This window comes from Heterocephalus glaber, unplaced genomic scaffold (assembly GCF_053883595.1).
Source record: "Heterocephalus glaber isolate CG9 unplaced genomic scaffold, H.glaber_assembly_v1.0 deba00001744, whole genome shotgun sequence".
NCBI lineage: Eukaryota > Metazoa > Chordata > Mammalia > Rodentia > Bathyergidae > Heterocephalus > Heterocephalus glaber.
In genome coordinates, this window is record NW_028258450.1 from 4531119 (window position 1) to 4552133 (window position 21015).

General features: G+C 48.5%; 1 protein-coding gene across 2 annotated transcripts in view; it reads right to left on the reverse strand.

The window, feature by feature from the left end:
* Lig1 (DNA ligase 1) overlaps positions 1 to 21010 on the reverse strand; it is a 42979-nt gene extending 21969 nt beyond the window's left edge. Inside the window, exons 1-11 of one of the 2 annotated variants that reach the window (XM_004867027.4) lie at positions 20873 to 21010; positions 15494 to 15562; positions 13811 to 13900; positions 11018 to 11153; positions 8580 to 8706; positions 5748 to 5846; positions 3461 to 3568; positions 2648 to 2773; positions 2325 to 2397; positions 668 to 748; positions 348 to 404 (exon numbers count right to left, since the gene is read on the reverse strand). In XM_004867027.4, the coding sequence (XP_004867084.2) occupies positions 348 to 404; positions 668 to 748; positions 2325 to 2397; positions 2648 to 2773; positions 3461 to 3568; positions 5748 to 5846; positions 8580 to 8706; positions 11018 to 11153; positions 13811 to 13900; positions 15494 to 15510 (914 nt within the window). In that variant the 5' untranslated portion in view covers positions 15511 to 15562; positions 20873 to 21010. The remainder of the gene's footprint in view (positions 1 to 347; positions 405 to 667; positions 749 to 2324; positions 2398 to 2647; positions 2774 to 3460; positions 3569 to 5747; positions 5847 to 8579; positions 8707 to 11017; positions 11154 to 13810; positions 13901 to 15493; positions 15563 to 20872) is intronic. The other variant, XM_004867029.4, reaches the window with a different exon arrangement.
* Between the last annotated feature and the right edge of the window lie 5 nt (positions 21011 to 21015).

Genomic DNA, 21015 nt, shown 5'->3' on the forward strand with positions numbered 1-21015 from the left:
TAAGGCACGGAAGCAAGACGAAAACCACTTGGTGATCCAGGTGAACACGGCCATGCATTTTCTGCAGTTTCTGCCACACAGGGGTGAAGCAAACTCCTGGCTCCACAAAGCCAGCTGGTCCTCGTGTCCTGTGATGAACAAGGCAGAACTGACATGGTGGGGGGGTCTCCCGAGGCTGGGCCAACCAGGACTCGCAGCCACTTTCCTGACCAGCCTGTGGACTGTGGTCCCGTGCGTGAGGGGGAAGGAGGTGAGCGTGAAGGGCAGGGGAGCCCAGGGGAGCGACGCACCACAAGGGACGGAGCCAACAGTACCTGCCACGCTCCCACCCAAGCCTAACTGATTACCGAGCAGAAACCTCCTCAATCTTCTCAAACGTCCGGGCCACGGCCAGGTAAGGGACCCTGGGGAGGAAAAGGGATGACAGAGCCATCTGAACACCCACACGGGCCCCTCATCCCCCCGCCTCCCCACGGCTCCCTGGGGACAGCTCGCCAACACCTAAATACGTAAAAGTAGCCCTGCTCCCTGCCCTGGGCTCTCTCCAGCCCTTTCCACACTCCTGACTGTGGGCAGATCGGCCAGTTCCTCCGGCTGGCGCCCCAGCGAGAGCTGCCCAGGGCACCAGGCACCGGAGGAGGACAGCGTGGGAAGGCAGGAGCCTCACTTCTGGCCCCGACTCCAGCAGGCATCCTCAATGGGATGGTAGTTGTTCTTGGCGGGATTGTAGCTTACTGGGTCCAGGGATCTGTGAAGGCAAAACAGAGATCAGATCAGGAAACACTCGTTGGAAGAATGACTTTTTCTTGCCCCGCCAAATGTTTCCTGAGCACCTGCTTGCTACGTGGCAGGCAGTGCTCGGACCCAAGGGCAGTCACCCTGTGCTCTGTCACCTCTCTGACTTTGTATCCTACCACTTCCCCTTCGTTTATGCTCCTCCAGCCACATAGCTCCTCGATGTTCCTTAAATGTCCACCCGTGAGGCCCAGGGCCCCCGTACTTGCTCTTCCCCAGGGCTTTCGCTCCAATGGCACCTTCCCCACGAGGCCTCCCCTGACCTCCCTGCTGAGATCTGCAACCTCTCCTCCCACTGCACCCCGCTGCCTTGCCTGCTCTACTCTCTGTGATGGCACGTATTAGTATGACACATGGCAGTTTGCTTGTATTTATTCCATATCCCATTAGAAAACAAGCAAGATTTCTGTGTAATTTAGTCTCTGCTGGATCTCCACGCTCAAAACCACTGTCTCTCTGTCACGACTGGTTCTCAGTAAGTATTTGAATAAATGGATGACTCTATAACGGAGAAAAAAATAAGTATTCTGTTCTTTCTTCGTACACTGCTTGGGCAAGAAGAGCGGGACACAGCTCTGGCCTTGAGGGAAGGAGCTTGTGGTCTGGTCGGGGAGGCTCTTGGCCATGAATAGGACATAAAAGAAAGCTTGTCCCCAATGTTGGGACACACATTGGCTCTGAGGGAGAAACGCCAGGTTTCTCTAAGCAACAGTGACCATGGTGGCTGGGACAGTGTTCTAGCAGGGGCCAGCATATTGAGAAGCAAGGAAGAACAGCTTAGGGAGCAGGAAGGAGACTGCCAATGTCAAGAGGCTGAGAATGACTGAGGTGGGCAGGGCTGGCTGAGGACCCCAGGAGCTCAGCGCTTACTGGGGTGCTGGGAAACCACAGGTTAAGTTTGGTGCAGGACAAAGATGGGGGTCTGACCTCATTACTTTATAGGACATTCATCTATCCACCCATCTAACCAACTGAGCATTCAATAAATCTTCAAAGAAGCCTGCTGGGTACATACCGGGTACCACGGAAATGGGGTCAGACATCTTTTCAAACAATCAACACAATTACGATGAAGCAACTGTCTAACAACCTATTCGGTGTTCCACCACCCATTACACTGTGGACAGCAAGAGGTCCAGGCACAGAGGGGCAGCTCTGAAGATGGGGGCACATGGGAGCCCTCTGAGGTTGGGTCAACTATGGATAACCCCAAGATGCCCCCAGTCCCTAAAGGGGAACAGACTGAGGCCAGCGGTCAGGGAAGGAGCTGAGCAAAGGCCTGGCAAACTTCACCCCCAGACCTCAGACTGTTTTTATCTGACATGCAAGCTAAGAACAGCTTTGCAACTAGGGGTGCAAAAACTGAAATATTTACAACGTGGCCCTTTCCAGACACCCTCCCCTACAAAAAAGAGAAAGAAAATTTGTCAAGGCCCGCAGGAGGAGGAAGCCCAAGCTGGGACTGGGCCACAGGAATGGGGCAGGGGACACACCCTGGACACACTTTGTCAGACAGGACACTGACTTACCCCTCGGCCTCCTCCTTTCCCGGAGTACCTGACTGCTCCTTCACTTGGGTTCTGACTGCCGGCTTCCGGGGCACTGGGAACAAAGCCAAGAAACGGGGAGCGGGAGATCTTTTCTCCTGGTAGCCTGCAGCTCCTACCCCTTGTCCACCCAGCATCATGCCAGCCTCAGCGTGGTCCCGGGGGCAATGGGTGCCAAGCAGGAGGGATGAGGTGGACTTCTACCAAGCGGGCCAGCAGGAGGGAGCAAGCGCACTCTCTGGAGAAGACCCCTCTGCCTCCCGCCCATGTCGTCCTGGGACGATACGGAGGGAAGGGACACTCACTGAAGAAACTGCTGAGGGTCCTGGGTCCTCTGGGAGCAGCCTTGTTCCGGTCCTTTTCCTGTGGCTCCTGCTTCCCAGTCCCCTTGGGTGTGGAAACACTTTCTGTCTCTGTTGGGGTCTCTGCTTCTGAAGTGAGAGAGGGCAGATAGTGAAGCAAACCGCCTCCACTTCAAGAAGGTTTTGTTTTTTAACCCAAGGGTCGTCCTGCCCTGTGGATGGAAAATCTGGTCAGTGCTGCCCTTTTCACTTCTGCAGCCTACATCTGGATCCTCTCTAGCCTGGTGTTTACTCATCAGTATATGGAACCTAGGATTTGGCCTGAAGTTGCAGACTCGAAAATAGTGGTAGACAGGAGTCTCAGCGGATCAGAAGGAAATAGTTCCACTTCTGCAGTTGGAGAAAATCAGATAGAATATTGCATGCATCCTTAAAATCGTCCCTGCAAGTAGTGTCTCTGACACAGGGTTCTCACAGGTTAACCCAGCTTGGACACCCAAGTTAAAAATTACTGCTCAGTTAAATTACTGCTCAGTTAAAAATACCATTTAATCATCACCTATCATGTCTGAGAGCTATAAATACTTGCTTGGACTGGCTTTCCTCTTTTTCCACATGCATGGGAGGAAGGAACAATGATAAAAATAAAAAAACAACCAACAATAACACCAAAGCCTAGAAGCCCCCTGCATTTTCAATTAAACACTTAGTTAAGAATCTACATCTACACCTCGTATACATTGACTGCCCTTTAAAGACTCGGACTGCAAAATCATCATGATGGTACTGGGGGGAGGAAGCGGATCAGAAACTCACTGGGGGGCGCTGGGAGCTCAGGCGGTGTCCAGGGCTGGCCCCTCTCCTCCTCTTCCTTCACTTCTGCCACCCCAGTCTCTGTGGGGCTTTCTCCTGGCACCTCTGCTTCTGATGAGACAGAAAACTCAACAAAGACTCGCTCTGACCTCCAAAGACATTTCTACTCTGGAGATATTCTCCCCCAATTTGTTCTTTTTCTACCAATCCAGTACAGCTGACCCTTCCACATCTGTAGGTTCCACATCTGCAGGTTCAGCCAACTCCTGATGGAAAATATTTTTTTAAAACTGCAACTGTACAGAACATGTACAGGTTTCTTTAGTCACTGTTGCATAAAGAAGACATTATAACAAGTATTTCCATACTATTATGTATTATAAATAATCTAGAGATCACTTAAAGAGCCCAGCATGGTGGCCAGGTTACATGCAGACACTATGGATGGCAAGGTACTTAAGGGACTTCATAGGCTTGGATTTTATTGTTCTAGGGGAGACCTGAAACCAGTCTCCCACAGATACCAAAGGACTGCACGGTTGTAAAGTGACAGGAGTGTCAGAGCCGCTATAGGTCACCCAAGAGCCAGGCAGGAGCAATTCAATCCCAACATGTGCAGGTGCAATTGAGAAACAAATACCACTTGTTTTTTTTTGGTACCGGGGATCGAACTCGGGTCCTTGTGCCTGCGCAGCAGGCGGCAAAACCACTGAGCTAAATCCCAGGCCACCACTTGTTTTTTTAATAAGGTATTCTTTGAGAATTATTCACATCAAAGTAGAATGTGAAAGGGTGTAAGATGGATATAGCAGCTTGCTATAGGTCAAAAGAAAAAAAACCTTTAACATGACTGAAAGAAAATCGTACTACAAGGATAATAATAAAAATTACAAATGCTAACTTGGGAAATATTTGCCTTGCCTCCTAACCCTGGACACTGACAATGGCTAACATGGCCCAATTTACAGTCAAATTTGTTACTGACTAAAAACTGCCAACAGGAAATAAGCTGGGTGTGGGGAAATCAAAACTCTACTCAAATTCTAATCTGCATTGAGGAAACTGAGCCTAATGAAGATGTTTTATAAACAAACAAAAAATATGGCTGTGCTGAAGGCTGTGTCTGGTGGAATCTCACACAGGCCCCAGATGATGGATGGATCTGGTCTTTATGGCTTTTTCAAGATGCAGGGAAGGCTGGGGTCAGCGGCATGGAACACACACTATTCTACATTCTCAAAGGAAAACCAGTGACATCTGTTGGGCACTCTATGAACTACTAGCTCAAGGTATGTTAGTTTTCAGTATAGATGGTCCAGTGTACCAGGGGATTCCACATCCTCCAATTTAATCAACCACAGAACAAAAACACTCGAGAAAAACAAAATTGCTTGTATTGAGCACATAGTTTTTTTCTTGTCATCATTCCCTAAACAGCACAGTACAACGATTCACATAGCCTTTCTATTGTATAAAGTGTTAAAAGTTACCTACAGAGGATTTAAAGTACACAGAGGACATGTGTGGGTTATACGCAAATGCTGCACCATTTATAAGGATTCGTGCACCTACAGATTTTGGTACCTGAGGGGAATCCGGGAACTGACCTTCCCCAGCACTGAGTCACCACTCAGTTACAGTCCTGGCAATGCTGCCGCATCTCTATAAAGCTAGGCCTTCGTTGCTGCTGTGATAAAAAAAAACCACATACTGTGCAAAAATCGAGATGGGAAGGGCAGGTTTCTGTTAGATTCCTTAGTTTGAGACACAGTGCAGTACCTGAGGCACATTAATGTGCAAGCTGTAACGGCTAAAGACAGATACAAATGCAGGCATTGTTTTTCTCTCAATGTGCGTGTACTATTTAACAGTTGTTTAAACATAACTACTTAGTGGAACTGTTGGTATTAGCCTAAGAGCACTGTGAAAAAATTACCAAGACACTAAGGGCACTGTGAACCAAGAAAGTCCTGGGAAGGTCTACTTTACAGTAAAATGTAGGAAAAAAAACAAAACTCCTGAAGGAAAATGTTTTCAATAAAACAAACATCAAAACAGAAGGTAAACATGTGAAAATACACATGAACTGATACGAATTAAGGGGGCCAAACCAAAGTACGCTTTCATGCCAAGAGTCGTGTGTAAGTGTGGAACTGACTGACGTGTGTGAGCTCCTAGACACAGGCAGCAAGTCACACAGGTCCAAACCGCGGTACTGCTCCTCTGCCCTTCTGAGGGTTCACACGAGAGCGCACACACACACTCACACACTCTCCTCCAGGTCTCTCACCTTTCTCCTCCTTCCTCCTCCTCTTGGCTTCCCTGTTCCTGTCCTCACTCTGATCTTCCAGGTCAGCCTGAATTACTCGTTTTGGGAGCTGCTTCCGAGCTGAGGAGGCAAAAGGCTCAGTGTTGCTGACCTTGCTGGCCTGTCTATTCCCGCCCCGTGAGGTCAGACTTCCGAATGGGGCCCCTGAAAAAGTCTGAGGAGCACCTTACTTCTGCACCTGCCCACGGCCACCCCCCGACCCAGTACAGGTGTTATCTTTGAGGCCCTACTTCTCTGCTTCCTGGCTGTGTGACCTTGGGCAGGTGACTTAACCTCTCTGTGTCTCCTCCTGCATCGGGAGCATGGAAATAATCTCAACAAGTACCAATGATGGATGTGCTCAGCACAGCACCTGACTCTAACAAGTGCTCTCAATGCCCCGAGTGCACCTCTGGGATCTTACTATCTCTGTGCCTTTCAGACAGCTTTTCCAGAACTTCAGAGGCCTGGAAGTAGCAGGAAATCCATGGGTCATGGGAGCAATGGTGGTGACCAATGGCAGCTGGTATATGAAAACACAGCCCCCTTGGGCCTGGGCGTAACTCAGGGGCACGTGCTCACAGCGTTCCCAGCCTCCCCACAGAGCTGCGCTCCAGCCGCCCACTGCAGTAGCCGGCTGATGACCTGTCCTGCGGTGGCTGCCAGCTCCTCCTGAATCACCCGTGCCCCACCACCCAGCAGCCTGCATTGGAATCCTTGTTTCAGGACAGCAGAATCTGCTTCTAAAAGAGTCCAAGGATGTACAACTCATTAAAAGGCAGCTCTAAGCACTTTCATTGCCATTTCCCACCTGGACTATCCAGCAGCTCCTCCTTGGTCATCCAGCCCATGGCTCCTTCACACAGCCCCAGCTCGGTGCTATGGTTCAGAGGTGACGTCTCCCATGCTCACTGCTAGGGGCTTGTTCCCCAGTGCACGGTGTGCAGAGCTGATTACTACAGCTCCTACTGCATCGAGTGGACTGAGTCCTAGCACAATGGGCTTCTTAGGAAGTGGCGCCTAATTAACTGGGGGAAGCAGATCCCTGAGGGCATGGCTTTGAATGGTTCGGGGTTCAGGGGCTTGGCTCACTCTCTCATGCTCTCTTCTCCTCCACCCCGTTTCCAGGGGTGGGCAGTGGGCCATGAGGTGAGCAGCCTTCCTCTGCCGGACCCTTCCACCGAGTTTCTGCCACACCACAGACCTAAAATCAATGAAGCCAGCTACCCATGGACTGAAACCCAAAACACTTCTTTAAATGTTTCTTCCAGGTATTTTGTCACAGTGATAAAAAGCTGACTACCATGGGGATCTTTTATCAGCCATGGCTGGAACAGTTCCTTCTTGTCCAACACACTTCCACAACTCCACTCTCCACTTTATCCAGGCGAAGGGCTGGCGTCTACCCCATCCTACTGCTCTCCCTCCACCTGGCCTAACTTCTCCCCTGCCACACACTCCACTCCTTCTCAGCTAAATGGATGGAGTTCCCTAACACGCCAAGCTGTGTCACACACCCAGGCCTGTGCACATGTACTTAGCAGCCCTTCAGGACACAGCTCAGGGTTACTTCCTCTGAAAGAATTCCCTGCCACACCCCAGGATCCACCACAGCATCTGCCTGAGCTCCTAACATGCCCCAGCCGGTTATTCCATTGTGATTGCCTGTCTGCCAGGGCTGGCCGGCCTCTCTCAGTAGGCAGACGTTCCTCGGCTCCCTGCACCCCAGAAGGAAGTCCAGGCTTCTCAGCTTTGCAAAAGGCCTTGTGCAAAGGGCCATGCAATATCAAACTCTCTCCCTGCTTCCTAAAACACACTTTATTCTCCAGAATCTTGAAGGCATCTAAGAGTTGTCAGATGAGCCATACTGTTCTTACCTGAACACCTTTGCATGGTGCTCTTATCTACAACAGTCTCCTATCAACCTGCCAACACGGCTGGTCTGGACCCATGTCTGAGACCCAGCTCGGCCTCACCTTTGGGCTGCCTGACTCCCAAATTCCTAGAGTAATGCCTACTACCAGCTCTGCCCAATGGAAACATCTGGTGAACCACATATGGGATCTTAAAACTTATAGCAGCCATGTTAAAAAAGTGAACTTAGTTTTGATCATATATTTTACTAAACTCAATATATCAAAACATGATACCAAAATGTACTCAATATGAAATTACCAATATTCTATTTTTCATGCCGTCTTGAAAATCTGATGCACTGACTGCACAGCTCAACTTGGACAAAAATGTTCATCAGCAATACCTTATCTGTTTGTAGGTTTCATAAAATTTACAGTTAAAAAAAGTAGATTCACATATCCAGTTTGTTCTAATACTGTAAAGTCTTCGCTAAATCTAGTGGTTTCATTATGTCTTTTTTTTTTTTTTTGGTACCAGGAATCGAACTCGTGTCCTTGTGCTTGCGCAGCAGGCAGCGAAACCACTGAGCTAAATCCCCAGCCCTGGTTTCATTATGTCTTATTCAAAAAGCCTAGAACTAGAAGCATTTTAGAGTTCAGAGTTTTTCAATTTGGGGACATTTGCACGGGCTTTACCAGCTGGATTGATGTAAAGCTTAAGAAGTTTTGATTTTAGAACATTTTAGATTTTGGATCAGAGATTTGGATTAAAGAGTTCAACTCACACTGACTTTGTACCTGAGGCTGTAAGGTCATTTGCCCAAGGTCACAGTTGTGGTAGTCGTGCTCTTAGCCATAATGCTAAGATCAGGGCCTTAGTGAGGACAGCCACCTCATGCTCAGACCCAAGAGGAGAGAAAGATGGCAGCTGAAGGAGCAGGGGGCCAGGTATCCTTACCTGTGAGACGCTTTGGGATTCCTGATGGGGAGACATCCATGGGGGAGGTGTCCGAGAGGGAAGGGCTATTCTTGGGACTTGTGGCAGGACTGGAAGGGGACCCCTGTGGGGAGCCTGGCCCAGGATTCTGGAAGGGTAGAGAGCAGTTTCAGAGTGAGGGAAGGAGGGACCACCTGGAGACCTAGCTCCCAAACACTGAGCAGGGACTCTGGGCCTGTCTCTGTGCCTTCTCTTTTTGCTGGCCCGATGGTCCCCTCTCCCCATCTGCCAGTATAGGTTCATGGCCCCAGATTCTCTGTATAATGCACCTCACTAACAATTCTGTTTTCTCGGGTAACAGAACCTTTGATATTTAGCTATGAATATTTGTAAGCTGGCCCAACTAACTATCTTTCCCAGCTACCTTTCCCTGCTTGCAGCTAGTGTGGTCATGGACCTCAGTTCAACACGAGATAGAGGGAAATGATGCAGATTTACCTTGGTCCTAACAAAGTAAGTCACTTAAGAGTGGAGCAGCCTCCTAGTCCTGGCAGCTCAGTCAACGTTCACTGACCAGGGCATCTAGGGCAGCAGGGACCAATACCGAAGGGCCTCGGTCTCTGACTCTGTAAGGCTGCCACATGAACCCTCCAATTGTTGTGCTCATTAGAGAGAAAAATAAACTTCTATCTTGCCCGAGCCACTGTTACTTATGTCTTGGTTTCAACTACTAACTACCTTATAGGGCCCTGTCCTGGTTATTAACCTCCAAGCTCAGAGCTCTCCATTCTCCCTTGCAATGCTTGGGTTAGGACTCACAAGCCCATTTCATGTGCTGACAGCCAGTTCTTCGTCAGGCAGTGCCAACAGGGGGCTACTGGAGGGGAGTACAAAAGTGGAGGTCAGAGGGTTTCCTGGGCCAGCTGCTGGGTTCAAACGACACTTTCTCTAACACTTGCAGGGCCTGCTACACAGGACCCCATCAGAGAGCCTTCCTGCCCAGTCCCCCTTCTGCAAAGATCTGAGTCTCAGGCCCTCCTCCAAGCTCAGGGAGCCTAGCCTCACCTCTGCCAGCACCCCGTCAGGGAGGTCTGGATTCCAGCTCCTCACTCACCCTAGGACAGGGTAGAGCACTGGGTAGTGGCCACGTCCACAAGGACTGAGGAGTCCTTTTTATCCTTTAGCCACCAAGCTAACAACTATAAACCCCAGTGACAATCCTTTATATTAAACTACTGGTGTGGTTTGTCTCCTATTGGGACCCTGACAGACACAGGTCTCAAAGGGATATTTTGAATGCTGCCCAGGACCAAAGGGATTTTCTGTCCTCTGCTCAAAACCCTTCCATGGGTCCCAAGCAGCCTCAGAGCAAAATCCAAGCTCCTAAAGATGTCCTTGGCCTACTCCCCAGAAGCAGGGAATATTACATTCCACGCTCAAGGACAATAAGCTCGCCCATCCTCTGACCTTAAGACAGGTGATGCTGTAGGTGGGCCCAACGCAATCATCGGGTCCTTAAGAGCAGAAGGAGGGAGGACAAGAGGGGTCTCAGGGAAAAAAGGCACAGAGAAGCACGTGACTGCCTAAGAAAAGAGAGAAAGGAGGCTTCTAGAAGCTGGCAAAGGTGAGGAAATGGATTATCCTCTACAGCCTCCAGAAATGAGGAGCACTGCCCACACCCAAAAGTCCTAAGCCCCAGATCTATAAAATAACGAGAAACTAATGAAAGCAGTCCGAGGAGTTTCCCTGAGGTGATATCTAAGCAAAGCCCTGAAGAGAAGGACAGAGCAAAGTGCATCGGGGAAAGCAAGGCAGGGAGAAGAAGAGGCCAAGAGGGGGAAGCCCACCTGGTGTGTGTGAGATGCTGGAGCAGCAGAGAGCGCCAGGAAAGATCTGGAGAGAAGATGGAAGATGGGGCGGGCAGGGGAAGAGAAAGAGGATCACGGGGCCTGCGGGTGTCCGTAAGGACGGTCTGTGGCAACGCCAGAGGGTCTGAGCAGGGGAGTGACGGGACCTGACCTCCCCACAGATCGCTGCACGGCATCAAATGACTTTTAAACAGGAAGCTGTGGCCTGAAATGGGTTTGGAGGAGAGGAAAGGCCCTCCCACCACTGCAAAGACTGGATATACACGCAAGCCCTTATTTTGCGCCCGGCAGAATTCGCAGACCCATCGTGAACTGACTCGCGTGGTCTTCGCAGCCGACTTGGAGGTAGGTGTCGCCAGGGACACACATCACAGGTGAGGTGTGATGAGGTCAAGGGCCTACCCCGCCCCTCCTCCCCGGGTCAGGGGCAGTTCGGACCCCACGGACCAGGCAGCCTGCTCCAGGGCACAGCCACCGTGCCTGCCTACCTCCCGAGAAGCGTATGGAGCCCTGCTAAGCAGGGCCCATCCCGTCCCACCGGAGTGGGCACGAAGGCCGCTCCGGGGAGAGTGAGTGGCCATGGGGACCCACCTGGTCTTTGGTGGGGCTGAGAGCTTCATCTTCCTCCTCCCCTTCACTGCTCAAGGCCGGGACCACCTTCCTCTTCGGCCTCTTCACCGGAGACTCGCTCTCAGGCACCACTCTGTTCCGCTCCTTTAGTGCCACCCTGGAAGGCAGGGCAATGCGGGCCTGTGACAGGCAGCATGGGAGCACTGGGCCCAAACACTCCAGCCCCTGTGCTACACTTTATTCCTTTCTTTTTAATCACACGACAGACATTTTCTAGGTGCCTCACTGGCATATGCTCTTTACTCTGATTTCAATTTTATTTCCTGTAGTAATGAGCACATTTCAAGGCTTTTAGCTTTTATTTGGAGACAGGGTCTCACTAAGTCACTAAATTGCCCAGGCTGGGCTTGAATTTGTGATCCTCCTGCCTCAGCTTCCCAGAAGGCTAGGATTACAGGTGTGCACCAACATATCCAGCTGGACACTCTTAATCATCCACCCATCCATCCATTCCCCATCTCTGGAGGCCTCCTTGGGTCCACCTTGTGGCAAGTGATGCTGAGGAGATGGAGAACCTACCCAGGGCAGGGCCTGGCTTCCAACATCCACATAGATACCTTTCTTTCAGTTATAGCAGTTCCAGCTGAGCACGTGGAACCCAACCAAGGACTATACTCTCAGCCCCTCCTGCAGTGAGTGTGGCCACATGCCAAGTTCCAGTCAACGGAGTGGATGCAATTGGCCTGATATGCATGCACCCAGCTCCAACAGCTGCCCTCCAGCCTATATAAACCCTGAAGCCCACCCACTCATTGTTTTGACAATGACTCATTGCTTTGACATTGCTTGGACAGAGCAGATGAGGGCAGCAATGGAAACCATCCCAGGACAATCTAGTGGTACAGAGCAACCTACCCATCCTAACCCGCCTCCACATCTCGGTGTCTTCCATAAGAAAAAGGCAACTTGTATTTTCACTGTGACTTGGTTACTGTTAAAGCAGCCCAACTCCTCCCCGATGTTGGCTCTGAGCCCCCATTCTGTGAAGGACACAGACACAGCCCATCACAATGCAGGGCGACGGGCACTGAGAGAGCAGCTGACACCCACAGGCTCCTGCACTCACAGAGCTCATAGCCCAAACAAGGAGATTTGCACTTACACCAGCAATGGGCTCTCACTCTACAGAACATCACCACTGAGGGTGAGGTGGGTTTGTGCGCAGCACCATGGGAAGGGCTGTTATTTTTTGGTAGAAAACAAAAGGAGATGTCAACCTAGGAGCAGAATGGCTATCCATTTTGTTCACCACTAACCCCAGGGGGCCTAGAATATAGTGCCTGGCACTTAGAAGATACTTGATATTTTCTGAATAAATGTGTATGACTCCAAGAAGTTAACAACAACAACAAAAATGTCTCCTAACATATAGCGGTGCCTCGGTTCACAAGCTTAATTCTTTCCACAATTCTGGTTGTGAACTGAATCAAATTCCCCTTGAGATCCAATGTCATTACATGCAGCATTCATCAACAGAAGCCAAATTTTGCTGAACTGAATTGTTCAAGAACAGAAGCATTTATGGACCATTGTATCAAAGCAATTTGCATATATAGTAGTCTTCCTCTGTTATTTCAAAATAAAGGTGCCTGTTATTGAGTATCTATTACATGTCAGGCATCATCCCAGCTGCATGAGATACGAGACCAAATGAACAGTGCCTGGGAGTCAGTAGGCAAACTCCTATTCGTGTGCTAAGTACTTATATGCCAACACTGTTAGGTGCCTAGACCTCAGACTGGTGGAGGAACTTCCGGGGAGTGAATACTGGAAGGAATTCAAAGCTTTCAGTTACTCCTAATTATTTCTCTCAGTTGACGTTTTTACATGTATCACATGTAACTCCACATATGGGTATCTACGCTAGACAAACAAAAGTGTCTGTACACAGGCCAAGGACACACATACAGACTAAACTGTAGCACCAGCTATTACACCCACAAACTGGAAGCAATCTTAATACCCATGCATGGAGAAACGTCGAGTAATTCTGCAGTATACACATAAAATGGAACACAAAGCACAAGGCAAAATGAACGAGGCAGTCCCTGTGCTCACGAATGATGAAAAATCCCTAAGTCATAATGTTAATTGAAGAGACAAGTTGATGAACAATATATACAGTGACCTAATTTTTAAAATTAAACCACTATAGATATATGCAGTGGATAAATAAACCTACATGTGCATGTACACAGAGCAGTGTATACCCTAAAGGGACAGATCTGAGAATCTAGGGTGTTGATTCTAACCACGTACTGAGTGCCTCTGATGAACCAAGCACTTGGTTCTACGAACTGTCCCTTACTGCCCACCAAATCCACACAGGAAGTCTGATGTACTGAGAGACCTTTTTACAAGGAAGTTGCGGGAGCACGCATGAAGGATGTGAGCTAAATCTGCTGAGTCCATACTCTTTCTGGTATGGACACTGGCCCAGGGTGACGTGACTCAGGTAACGTCTTCCCTAGCAAGGTGTATCATCAAGAGATGGCAAGTGGCCACCTTCTCTGCCTCATGGAGAAACGCTGGTCTAGAATGAAGTCAAAATGTATGGAATCAAAGCCCGGAAGACAGGTCTGAGGCCCTGGATCCAGCTGTGCTTGAAGCTAGCTCTGCTCTTTGACTTCCAGCTACCAAAATTTAAAAATTCCTTTTGGAGACTGAGATTACTTGAACTTGGTTTGCAAAACTTGCAACCGAAAGAATTCTGACTGTGGAAGGAACATCCCATATCCTGGCACCCTTACGTACTTTGGAGGGGGCTCCATCTCTCTGCTGCTGTTGTTTGTCTCCTTCTCAGGCTTCTTTGCTTTACCCTCTTTCGTGGGGTGGAAAAATGACCTGCAGGAGCATAAGAGGGGAAAAGGGAAATGATAACAGCACCAATACTCCTCTAATCCAGTGGTGGCGAACCTACGGCATGCGTGCCACAGTGGGCACACAGAGCCCTCTCTGGCAGCAGCAAGCCAGTCACTCCAGCATCGCCCCAGTAGCCGAGCACTGGCTGACAGTGCACACAGGGCACAGTGCTGGCACTTTGCTGTAAGTAAGCGGCTTCTGGGTTGCAGTCCAAGCACCCAGTCCCTAAAAAGGTATGCCCTCACTGCTCTAATCTGCCTTGCACCCTTCAACTTCTGACACCCTTTCCTATGCCAAAACAGACATCTTTTTTTTTTTTGTAAACCCTAAGAAAACAGGACAAGTTTGAGGACAGCCTGGGCTACACAGCAAAACCTGGAAGACAAAGAAGAGAAAGAAGAAGATGATGACGATGACAAAGAAGACAACGAAGAAGATGAAGAAAAAGAAGAAGATGAAGAAGGAGTGGGGAGAAAGAGAGAGAAGAGAGAGCAAGCAAGCAAAGCAAACAGAAAGCAACTAAAAATGCTGTCAGTCAGGACAGACTATGCTTGAATTTCTCAGAAAGATGCAGCCCAGGATTTGTGTAAGCTGCTGCCCCCCGGGCTTCTGTGGCAGCATGTCCAGGTCTGGCTCTGTCTAGCATTTGCTCTCTCCTCCTGTAATGGCCCTTCCTGGCATGCTTATTCCCAGAACTCTCTCCGTACGCAGGATGTGACTGGCCTGTCCTTTTACCTATGAGCAGACAGGGACACATGACCAAGGCCTGACCACTCAGTGCACTGCACACCTGAGCCCGTGGTGGCTGGCTCAGAGACACGCAGGAGACCCAATCTGAAGCACGACTCTAAATACTGCTGGGAGAGCTGAGGAGACACCTTCTGTCCTCTGGCATTGCTAGTCTGAGAGTGACAACGTCAAAGGCAGCAGAGCTGAACAACCAGAGACTGATCCCCATTGACAAAGTTTTCTTCTTTTTTAGGTACTGGGGATAGAACTCAGGACTTTGTGCTTGCGAGCAGGCAGGGCACCACTGAGCTAAATCCCCGGCCCCCCAGTGACAAAGTTTTGATGAGTAGATCCACCTAAGCTGGGGCTATTCACTCCAGCTTCCAACTGTGTAAACCAAAGAATCCCCTTTGTTTTTTGCCTAATGCCAATTTGCATTAGTGTAGGATCTCCTAACTGAGGCATCACTGCCATTGAAGCTGGAGCCTTCTTTGTTGGGAGACTGTCCTAAGCATTGAAGGCACATTCCTGATTTTCCCCGACAGGTGTCGATGGCAACTAATAATGTCTCCAGATATTCCAAGAACTGCCAAATATTCCCCGGGGGGCTAAAAGCACCTCTAGATGAAAACCACCAGACTAGAGTTTTTGTCCCCGGCAATCAAAAATATTTTGGTTAATGTACTACTTGGCCCCCACATTTCACTCCCATTTTCCACACCATTCAATTCCTGGAAATTCTAATTTGAAGTCTAACTTAAACTTAATTTATTTTAGGAAAGGCACAAGTTTGAGGCAAAAAGAGGAGGGGCATGGTGAGCATATGGGGGTATGCAGGGTCCTTACATGATACTCCGCTGCATGATGGCGTTCGAATTCTCCCTTCTGGGTCTATTTTTCTCTCGTCACCTGTCCCTGAAACAAAAATCCAAAGAGCTGTTGAGGATACTGTTGTACTCTAGAAGAGATCAAACTGAGCAGAAAAACAAACACACAAACACCTTGAGCATGCACAAAAACTGCTGAAAAGTGGGCAAGAGTCCTAGTCCAGTTAAAAATATTATATTGATGCCAATTTCCTAGTTTTGATAATGGACTACAGTTGTGTAAGATGCCACCACTAAGGGAAGCTGAATGCTCTTGTTTTACAAGGTTGAGTCTGTAATTATTCCAAAATAAAAGGTAAACAAAAAGAATGAAGGAGCTCTCCATGTATATTAGTACACAGAAAGAAACCTTAGATATATTAAAGTCTTAAGTAATAGTAAACAATAAAGTAGACAGAACAGTATAATATGCTACTGATTTTGTAAGAGAAAATATTACCTGTTATTTGCAAATAGAAACTCCAGAAAGACTAACCTATTAACTCATGTGGGAAGAGAGGTGTACATGAGATTTTTTCATAGGATAGAGGTATATCCTGACTTTAATTGTCCACCATGTAAATGTACACTATTCAATTTTTTAAAACTAGTAAGTTTAAGCTCTAAGTAACACTCTCTCCCCGGTCTCTTCCCTCTGGGGATTGCCTTGCTTGCCGTGCCCTTCTCAGTGCTAGGCTGGAACACACATCACTGCCACCTCTGGACGCCTCTCAGTACTTGCTGTAAGGGACGCTCACTTTTTTGATCTCTCTCATCACACATCTTATGTTGCCCCTGTGTTCTTGTGATCATATTCAGAATTTATCTTTCTAATCCTATGGTGCCCTGTGGGGCTGTGCCCAATTTACCCATCTCTCCCCAAAATCATTTCCTCCAGATCAAACATTCTGTACACCACTTTTGCAATTTCTGCCATTACTGTGTGTGACCTGAATTTTCATTTAATTTTTTTTTCTGTAAGACTCAACATTTTATTGTAGACAGCTAAGTTAGTGGGATATATTATATTAGTTATATAACTAATTAGACAGGTTCCAGCCCTCCCAGGAGTCAATACAGAAGACAACTGGGGCACATTGACTGAAGGGCAGGATGCAAAAGAGAGGAACTACTACATTCACACACTTCCCCTAGGGATGAGCAGCAGTGACCGATATTCTAAACAGGTGTCCCATCACCCAGGTGGGGGACCAAAACCTCGCTAGCCCACTCCTTCCCGGAAATCCTTTTTCATTCTGCTACCTAATTGGCGTCCTCATTGGACCCCCATTTAATCAATATTACCTAAGCAACTATTCTTATTGGTTAACCCTAGTTTTGTCCCATCTTATATCCACCTTGTGAGTTCCCACTCGATTATTACCTAAGCAATTATACGTTTAATTTTATTGGTTGACCATAGTTTTGTCCCACCTTGAACCCACCTCATCATCTCATGACTTTACTCAAAACATCTTTGAGAAGCAGGGTTGACAAGCAACCCACTTTCCTGGTGTGCCCTCCTGTCCCTCTCAGGCAGGAGCTGTCTTACCCTCAATAAATTCTTCTTACTCTTAACCTCCATTGTTCCTAGAATTCATTCTTCAATTTTAGAGAACATGAACTCGGCGTTTTGGTTATCTAGCAGATTGAGAGTTATATTTCCCTTATTTGGATTATCCACTACCATACGTCCTGTATCACCGAGGTGATTACTAGGTACTATTACTCCAAGTGCCTTAAATCCTATCACTAGGCATTATAGCTATTTTTATAAATACAGAAATTCGGGGACAGACAGGTTGAGCAATTTATCTGCAGTCACACAGGCACATGGATCACAGAGCCAGGATTCCAAACCAAGTGTTTAGCTCCAGAGTCCATGCTCCCAAATACTAGCCATCCTGGGGGACAGGAAGGTAGAGGTTTGGGACGGAAGTGGTTCCTAGATCTTAGGGTTATTGTGATGACATCAACCAGAAAGATGTTATATTAGCCAACCTCCCAACAACTTGATGAGGTAGTCTCAGTTTTCATCCTACTTTAATGACAAGAAACTGAGGCAAAGAAAGGATAAATTGCTTGTCTTAAGTCACAGAGCTCCTAAGTGGTAGAGGGGGATTCAATCCAGGAAGTAACCTAGCTCCACATCCCCAGGACTTACATAAACAAAGAAATTCCTGTCATTCCCCTAGAAAGAATAGCATTATTTGTCATAAATCGAATACAGTGATAAAAAATAAATACAAAGAACAAAACCTGATTACTAAGTTCTAGTCAGAGTGTTGGCTGCTGAAAGCTGGGAGCACTGCCCTGCATTTGTTCAAAGGGGTAATTAGCCAAGAACTGGAAGGGTGTGGATGATGAAAGGCCTCAGTACCATGGCATGAAATACCATTTATATGCAATGTTGCCCACATTTGTGTCTCAATTCAAATACCCCATTCTCCAGCCACTGCCCTCCTCTTTCCTTCCCCAAGAACTCAACTCCAAAAGTCCCTGGGCCTTCCTGGACCTACGAGCCTGTGGCTAATGCCACCTCTTCATGCTGGCCTTGCCCCATCCTGGTGCTCCCTTGCGCCTGCTTCCCTTGCTTTGTCACTTACCTGCCAAAACCCCAATGCTAACTGGACCCACTGGCTGCCTGCAGTTACTAGCCTGCACTTGCACAGCTACTAACTGTTCTAAGAGCTGCCAACAAAACACTACATTTCCCTGATCCCTTCAACAACCTTACTTGCTCAGAATGGATTTGCCAACTGCTTCTCCAGCCACCAAACCCTCCTCTGTCCTCTCAGCCTAGAAAATAGAAGCAGGCAGGAGAAGACTGCAAACTTCCACCTCCATATCCACATGCACAACTACCCAAGTGCTGCCCAAGTGCTCTGATTTCCCTACAGTTACCGTGGGCATGTTAATAGCAACTCTGTTCATGACCATCAGATGCTGGAAACAACCTGAGCATCCTTCAGTGGGTAACAGGTGATCAGTACAGATATCACACAAGGCTTTCCTCTGCTTGCAGGGTAGTATTCCAGTGCAGGATGTATGGCTTCAGGGACAGAGACAGAATAGTGAGAGCCAGGGGGAAGGGTAGGCCACAAACTGGGCAGCAGAGGACAATTTTTAGGGATAACAGGACAGAATCTTGATTGTGGTGGTTACGTGGGTCTACTCTTAATTCACAACTCACAGCAAAAAATTTACAGCAAAATGAACTTATTTTACTGAATGGAGTATTTATAAAGGTGTTGTGGCAAATCAGGAGTCGAAATGATCTTCTAGAGACAGAAGAGTTGGGTAAAATAAAAAAGAAGTTTATTGCCAGGCAATGGCCAGCCTCAAGAAACAAGTCCTTATAGACTGACCTCGAGCTAAGACAAGTTGCAATTATACAGAATGTAGCAAGGATGTAGTAAAGCAGCATTAGGCAATTTTCCATGGTTTCAAGATTGGGGGCTTACATAAACAAATCTCAGGGCTGGTTTCTAATCTTCCCAGGAACAGGCTGCCCGACAAGAGGGGGCAGGCCCACCTGGAGTTTCCAAACAGGGACAAGTTGACACAGTAGGAGTTTTAGGGGTAGGCCACACAAAGTACATAAACAGCACATTATTGCTACATTAAACTGACAGAGTTCATGAACAAATATTTTACAGTAATTATCCATTCCAAGTTATGTTTGGCAGCTCTTTCTACCTCAAAGGCCCTGGGAAAAAAAACACAATCCAAATCTTGGAGCTCCTGTTGACTCACTCAATGCTTTCTCTCACATAACAAACTCATGCAAGTCCCACTGGCTACACCTCCAAGTGTCAACTCTCTTAGCACACCACCACTATAGCTGAGGTCCACCATCCCACCTCACTTAGAATAAACTCCCGAGTCCTGCAGGGGACAGATAAGCAATTCTTCCTCCCTACCAACTCACCAACTTCCTTTCCTCAATCACTTTGGAGCAACCAAGTTGGCCGTCCAGTCTTCCCTGCAGCTGCTGCCCCAGGCCCGGGCTGTCTGGACACTCCCTAAGCTCAGGAAGCTCTCTCCTAAGCCACCTCCTCACTGAGGCCTTCCCTGATCACCCCGGCCAGGAACATGGGCCCTCCCTCCTCACTATTTTTTCTACACAATATCTACTATCCCCTCTCACTCTGTTTTCTACACAGTATTTACTACAACTTTATGTTATAAATATTTGTCTCACCCTCTGGAAGCAATGCCATTGAACACAGCTTTCTGCAGTGATAGTGTTATGTGCTGTCCAACGTGGTAACTCCTGCCACATACGACTTCAGAACACTTTAAATGCAGTCAGTGAGACCGAGGAGCTGGGTTTGATTCTCATTAAATTTAAATAGCAACTTAGCAAGTGCCACTTGCAGTGCCTTCAACTGAATGCATTGGCCAATACTTGTTTTTTTAACACCAGTTTTCAAAAATTCAGGGTTGATAATCAGGGCTTTTCAAAACGTGGAGGCCACTGTGATGTGGAGCAATATAAAGGGGTCTTTAGTGAAGTGTGGATAGAAAGCTCCAGTCCGCTTGTCTTCTAGATTAATAAAGGCTCACAATTCTGCTGACCTGTCTGCTCTCCTACTCACACCCTAGCCTTGTCAAACATTTTTACACCTTTCCCCTAAATATATTACTCTTTCTCATTCTCTTAAAACAACTCAGCATCTCCGAAAGCAATGCAGACACTGAGACCAGAGAGAGACCTTGCCTTGCCCAGGAGTAAACTGCCAGTCATCAAGGACACCAGAAAGGAAGCCCGTCTGGGGCCCCACCCCTTCCTAGACCTTTGCCCTTTTCTTGCTATCTAGCTCTCCTTTTCCCTAGCTCCTGCACAAGGCCAGACTTCTCGCTACCCAGAAGATTCCCTGGATGAGGCTTTTACCTACATATCACCACTGATATCCTATGGGGCCCACCTCTGTCCAGCTGATCCCCCTCATCTTTATTAATGCCACGCCCTAAATTAACCCTGCCACTGCCTCAGCCTGGCAGGCTGCGGTCTCCCAAGCCCGCCCCACTCCCAGATGACCACGCCCACCAGGAAACTATACCCAGGCCCCGCCCTCAGGCTTCTCTACCCCGCCCCTATTCGGGTACCCCGCCCCCTAGGCCTCGCAGACCCTTCAGCGTCCAGCTTGACGCGGCCCACTTGACTCTTCTTCTTCCGAGCGGACAGCGGCCTGCTGCCTGCCTACATCCCTTTCGCCGTGCTCTCGGCCCCCTCATCATCCTAACGCCTGCTCCTCTACCGCCACCCAGACCTGATGAGGCCATGGGTCCGGGTTCGGAGCCCTCAACACGGTAGCCGCCCCACCCCCAGCGCCACGCCGGCGGCCCCACTTGCCTGGCGCGCTGCGGCCCCGGACGCCACACTTGCTCAGCGCGGCGCACTCGGCAGTCCTAGATTCGCGCCACAGATTTCGCGCGCAGACTTTGGCGGGCAGAGGCGGGGTCGGCCGAAAAGCGAGTGCTAGGGCTGTCCTTGCA